The sequence below is a fragment of the Myotis brandtii genome, unplaced genomic scaffold, assembly GCF_000412655.1.
Source record: "Myotis brandtii unplaced genomic scaffold, ASM41265v1 scaffold618, whole genome shotgun sequence".
NCBI classification, from domain to species: domain Eukaryota; kingdom Metazoa; phylum Chordata; class Mammalia; order Chiroptera; family Vespertilionidae; genus Myotis; species Myotis brandtii.
In genome coordinates this window covers 1,147,995-1,154,492 of record NW_005370354.1, presented here as the reverse complement: position 1 = coordinate 1,154,492, position 6,498 = coordinate 1,147,995, and the positions used below count along the sequence as shown (strand labels likewise).

The window sequence follows — 6,498 nt, the reverse complement described above, 5'->3', positions numbered from 1 at the left end:
TTCACTGTATGTGAACTAGGGCTTATAAATATTATAATAGGACAAACAGTATTTGCCTCTAAACAATGGCCTGCTTAACTCAGTGATTCACTGGGGTGAATGCCAACCTTCCAGAAATGTTTTGAAATTCTCAAATTTGAAATAATGTATTCTGATTCTCTTTCCATTTAAGAACAAAAGATCAAAGGAAGAGAAAGAACATTTACTGAACAACACACATTTGCCAAGGACTATGGTAGCTGCTGAACAGTCTGCGTTTACTAATTTTCCAAACTTTATCAAGTAGGTATTATTATTTTCATTAGGAGGCTCAGAGAGTTTATGCGACTTCTCTGAGATCACAGGGCTTATTAAACACATGGGGGTAACCCTCCTTTTTTTCCACGAAGTCAAAGCCTAGGTAGGGTACCTTTACCATGTTGTGACACCACACAGCTTTTTAAAAAGGACAATATTATCACTAAAATAAATAATTACCAATAAAAACCACACAGGGTGGAGCAATTGAGATGATAAACTATAACTTTAACTATGAAAAATATGGCCGTTCACATTTTTCCATGCTTCACAGTGCCCTATACCTACTTCACCAATAATGGAACCAAATTAAGACTTTCAACTTGTCTATGAAGCAAGTCATTCCAAAGATATTTCACTGACTAGAGTCCAGCAGATCTGATGATTTTTTAGCCAGAACCTTTAATGATTTGTACAAGAATATATAAAATGTTTCCTCTACTTCTCCAAATTCCTATGCCCCATAATTATGCAATAAGACAATACAGTGGCTTTGCATGAATTAGTATTTTGCTTCCTGAATTAGTATTTTGCTTCCTAAATTTACATACAGCACATTTCTCTTTATGAAGACTCCACTGAGGGCTGGATTTTGGCTTAGGATCTTCCTTTTGAGTGTTCTGATGATGCTAGAAGCACTGACTTCTGTGGGAAAGGTGGGGTGCACAGCCAGAAATCAATCTTGCACATCAGAGGATTGTATGGCCACGCCCAAGGACTCATCTGCCTGTGGGACACCTTATGTTTAGGGCCTCGGGAGCAAAATCTCCGTGAGATTCTGAAATCAGGTGCTTGATAAAGACTAACTGCTGAGAACAAAATTTTTCAGCAATCATTCATTCAAAAGTGAAACTGACAAGGCCAAATTTTACTGAAGGAAATCGCACACCATTATGCACCGTTTCACCTAAAACTGTGTAACTGTGTTCTAGCATTTTGATTCACCCAGCAAACATTTTGCTTACCGAACAAGGCATAACTATGTTAAAAATTATGATTCCATTATATTAGTAGTTCAACTTAGTTTTTGAATACCAAAAGAAATAACACTAATTAAAAGGAATAAATTAAAGGTATTTGGTGCTAAAAGGAAAATAACACATGAACACATTTGGGGGGAAATCAGAAACAGGAGTAAGAGTCATAAATATAATCTTCTTCCTATTTTAATTAGATAAATCTGCAATCTCCAAATTAAAATACGCACACTATTAAGCATAGCGCAAAATTATGGAATGTGAGCCTAAGTTTCTGACTTTTAAATGACCATAAAAATGACATGACAGTCATCTAATACAGAAGGTAAAAATCCTGCTAGAGCTACTTTAATGAATGGCTTCTGACTGACTAAACACTGTCTATAAACGGTGTTTAAAAAGTTATTCCCAAATGCATAAGACCAGCATCCCACCCCAATCAGAATACAAAACCCCCTGCAATCTTCAATACACTACTGCATTGCCCTACAAATTCCTTTTACATGAATGTTGCCAACATAACCTTTAGCCAAGTCTGTATCTAAATTAATGAAGTTCCACTATGGCAGTGGTTCTCAACCTTCTGGCCCTTTAAAACAGTTCCTCATGTTGTGACCCCCAACCATAAAATTATTTTCGTTGTTACTTCATAACTGTAATTTTGCTACTGTTATGAATCGTAATGTAAATATCTGATATGCAGGATGGTCTTAGACAACCCCTGTGAAAGGGTCGTTCGACCGCCAAAAGGGTCGCGACCCACAGGTTGAGAACCGCTGCACTATGGGGTAACAGAAAAAAAAATGGTGAGTTCTCAAAAAGACATTTTAGCCTTGATGTGCCCAGGATATTTATGACACCAAATCATTTCCTTGCCTCTAAAATATATGCTTTTCCTTCAGTACTCTAGTTGCCATAAACACGTAAGACTATTAATGCAAACCACTCAAACTAGCAATCAGAGTCAAGGAGAGGGCTTGAGGGGTCATCGTTTTGGCTATAAAGTTAGAGTAGGGAAAGGGGCTTTAGTAATGACCCTGTTCTATGCCCATATACTCATGTATCACACCGGAATGCTTATTTGCATGTATATTGCGAGGTGATTATTTTTACTGCAGTTTCTAACAAACAACCATACACTGAGTGAAATATTAAAAAATACAGTTCTCTTTTGCATATAATAAATAGAAATATTACTGGTATGTTTTTCTGCACTCTGCTCCCATTTCATGGCTGCTACAAAAAAAAAAAGAAAGAAATGGATAGGTCATCGAACTTGACCATAAAGGAGTTATACTAAATTGATATAATTTTTTTTCTATTCATGCTGAACAAAATATCTCACCCTCCACTCAACATCTGTTTTTTGCACACATGAGAATTTTCCCAGATGCTAGTATGAAGTCTGCATATGTATTTTGGTTTTCTGTTTAAAATCACATTCAGAGACAACATCCCAATGCGAGGATTTACATTTTTGCAGATCAATTTCTTCTAAGCTCTTTACCAATTTGCTCACCAGCTAAGTGGTAGGATGGCCACTATTGTCATTAAAAACCCCTAAAAGTCTACTATAAAAACATTTTGGGGCATGTTTATCATGGTGTGCGAAATGTGCCATCGAGCTACATCGGCAGAGAGCAGGGCCTGCCAGTGACTCTCTGTAATGGATCCCAAACAGTCCCTGACCAAGTGATCTGGAGCATTTCTGTGTGGATCAAGAATAGCCATGACCCACTCTAATGACCAGTCCTGCTAGTTGCTAGGCTGTTGACTTAAAGAGATAGCTTTGGCCCTAACCGGTTTGGCTCAGTGGATAGAGCGTCGGCCTGTGGACTGAAGGGTCCCAGGTTCAATTCCAGTCAAGGGCATGTACCTTGGTTGCGGGCACATCCCCAGTAGGGAGTGTGCAGGAGGCAGCTGATGGATGTTTCTCTCTCATCGATGTTTCTAACTCTCTATTCCTCTCCCTTCCTTTTAATAATTTTTTATTATTAAAAAATCAATAAAATATATTTTTAAAAAAAGAGATAGCTTTGGTGAGACAAATGTTCTTTCTTAATTACCATTAACTTCCCCATGAACATTAAATTGTTCACAGAATCATTATACCTACTTGCAGAAAATAAGAGACAGATTATTTTGTTTACTGAGTCTGCTCTGGGGTACTTATGCAACCTATATTTATATAAGTGTTTTACTCTGAAGCAAGCAGCTTGAGAACTTAGTAAAGATTCACAAGAACATTTCCTCATAATTTTTCTCACTGCCATGTTAGTCTGGCTAGCGGAGAACTGTAGAAAGCAACCCATTATCCACTGCAGCCCCAAACACCATCACATTAAAAAATGGCAGATCTCAAAAACATCATAATTCAGAACATTCGACAAACAGCCCCCACCACCAACCTTTGCTTGGGCCTCTGGTGCTGCCACCTTGACGACTTTATTGCAGCTTATCATTTGCTTCACCCATCTTTCTACCTGGACGTTGAATTTCATGAAGATCACATAGACAAAGTAAGCTGTTAAGAGAAGCAAGCTTTCCCACCACATGATGATATTGTCCAGGAAAAATATGATCAGCATGATCAAGTCAATGATGTAGAAGGACACATCCCGAAAGAGTGGCCACCATGTCAGGTTCAAGATTTCTCTGGAGAACAGAGCACACATGCCAATAACAAAGAGGATATTGAACACCGCCGAGCCCACGATCGTGCCTATGCCGACATTGCTGTGAGCAATAAACACCCCGATGAGAGACGTGAAAAGTTCTGGGGCCGAGCCCCCAGCAGCCATAAAGGTGGCTCCGGCAACATCATCAGAGATGGCCAGCTTTTCAGTGATGACAGTCAAAGAAGGAACAAAGAACTCATCGCAGACAATGGCTAAGGCGATGAACATGTAGATCATGCCAATGACGTGGAGAAGGATGGCGCCTTTTCTTCGCTCCTCGAGGGAAAAGATGTCTCTTGGATAGTTTCCTTGCTCCTCCTCTGTACTATTCTCAGATGTGCCTTCCTCAGAAAGAGGTGGCTGTGAAGTGTAATCCGGAATCTTGTCATTTAAATCTAAGAGAGTTCTCTGCCGGTAACTGGGTGCCACCCCAGGGCCCTTTGCACCACTGGCCTCTCCTGGGCTCTGAGTCTCTGTCTCAGAAAAGACCCCGATTGCAAATGGGACCGCGCTGATGGCTACCAGGCCCATGAAAAGGCCTAAGATTCGGATGAACTTCAGTTTTTTCCTGACAGTATAATGTTTCCTGCAGCCAGACGGTGACTTCTCTGGACACCGTTTCTCAGGGAAAGTGAGGGGGGTGCTCTGGTGCGGCTCCATCCCGGGTCTCCTGGTGGGCGCGGCGGTCTTCCAGTTGTAAACTCAACCAGACGGCTCTTTCATACTTTGCCTCACTTGAGAGTCAATGGTGCTTGCGTGGCACTTCCACAGTCAGGGGTTCTTATGCGTCACAGGAAATACTTTCGACATTTATGCTTCAAAAAATAAAAACAAGGATAAGGTAAGCATAAATATGTCTTTTTTTACAAAACAAACTTTGTAGATTTAAGACAGTCCTATCCTATAGCTGTGCAAGTTACATAACTCCTTTGTGCCTCAGTTGCCCCATTTCAAAAACGAGGACAATGGCAGCACCTACCACCAAGGATTGCTTTGAGGATGAGTTAAAGCACATGAAGTACTGAGAACAGGATGTGGCACATAGTAGGCACTTACAACAATGTATATACAAACACAAGCATTTTGGTAAGTCCAATGTTAGGTATAGACTATGTAGATGTGTGTGAAGTATAAAAATTTTCTAGATGAAAATCTGTCTGTTTATTCCACCCTAAATCACGTAACAACCTCCCAGTGCTACAAAGATACCACTGCTTTTAGAACTACCTATGTACTTGACAACCAACAATTGTTCACTGTTTTCTGTTAGTCCAATTATGGAATTCCAGACGCAGGCACACCTTCTGATTTAACCTACCGTTTGTAAAGGGTTGAGTGTTGGTGGAGGGAGCAATCTTTTCCTGAACACATAAAGATCTCAGGATTTGATTTTTCATGAACAGCTTCTCCTCTATCAGATGCAGAAAGCTAGACTTTGAAAAATTTAAGTTTACAAAAGAATGTTCTAGCGACACGAACAAATGGTCTTCCCTCTACATCTAGACATTGTTGTCAGCTAAAGCTCATTTTAAAAACCAACCTCCAGTCATATTCGAAATAGACAACTTAGCAAATCAAACAACTCTTAACAAGAAGGCTATTTCAAGAGACCAAATGTGTACTTCATAAACAATATGCAAGTTGCAGCAATACCTCCAGCCACAAAACCTGCCCAAAATAGCCCCAACACCGACTCATCTAGTCAGTCAGACATCCGAGCAGCTCTCATTCTCTAGCCCACAGAGGGGATGGGCAAAATATCCAGACCCCGCCGCTGATATTCTGAAGGTTCCTCTCTCTAACTTTCTTGAAAAACAGTCTCCCCTTCCTCCTCCGCACCCCCCCACCCCTCAATCCCCACATCAAAGATTTCACTTTAGGGACATTCGCAGAGATCATCTCAGGTGTCAAATAAGCTAATTATACACACGCCAGTTAAACACTGAGATTAGCTGGAGCTTAGGTTTGCAGAGCAAGAGCACAAGTCAAACCAGGCGGAGATGCTGCTTATTTCTGAGATAAACCAAGCCCGTCACAGCTGTCTAGTCTATACTCTTAGCAGGAGCCATAGAGCTACTCACAGCTCTCCGGGGATCGTCGCAGACAGCGCTGAGCCGCTGAGCCGGCCACCGGCAGAGACCAACTCAACTCCCAGGGTGCACTGTCGGCTCCAGCTGGAGTCGGGCTCGACCCGCAAACCTACAGCTCCGCTCCAGGAGAGCGGCCCCCGCCGGCGAAGTGTGCCCCCAGCCACGCCCCAACTTTGCCTCGTGTGGTCCCGAACTTTCCCTGGTGGGTTCATAGGAGAAGAAAACTAAAGGACAGGCTGTCCCATTAGCGAGCCGGGAGCTGAGCTGCAGCTCGGGGAGGCGCTTGGCCCACATCTCCCCGAATCGTTAGCGGTGGTGGGGAAAGGGGAGCACCCCTCGGTGCGCTCCCCACCCCAAGCCGGAAGCTAGGGCGGTAGGTGGGAGCCGCGGAGGCTCGGGAGCCGCGCCGGGAGCGGAGAGAGTTGGCTAACTCCTGGCGGGGCCTGGGGCAGCCAC

At 42.4% G+C, this 6,498-nt stretch overlaps 1 protein-coding gene across 8 annotated transcripts in view; it reads right to left on the bottom strand.

Annotated features, from left to right (window-relative positions):
- The window catches only part of SLC24A2 (solute carrier family 24 (sodium/potassium/calcium exchanger), member 2), a 222,100-nt gene extending 215,898 nt beyond the window's left edge, over positions 1-6,202 (bottom strand). For 3 of the 8 annotated variants that reach the window (XM_005879940.2, XM_005879943.2, XM_005879942.2), the window contains exons 1-2: positions 6,034-6,196; positions 3,683-4,767 (exon numbers count right to left, since the gene is read on the bottom strand). In XM_005879940.2, the coding sequence (XP_005880002.1) occupies positions 3,683-4,612 (930 nt within the window). In that variant the 5' untranslated portion in view covers positions 4,613-4,767; positions 6,034-6,196. Of the gene's footprint in view, positions 1-3,682; positions 4,768-5,270; positions 5,332-6,033 lie in introns of those variants that run through there. The other 5 variants (XM_005879944.2, XM_005879948.2, XM_005879947.2 and 2 more) reach the window with 3 other exon arrangements.
- Between the last annotated feature and the right edge of the window lie 296 nt (positions 6,203-6,498).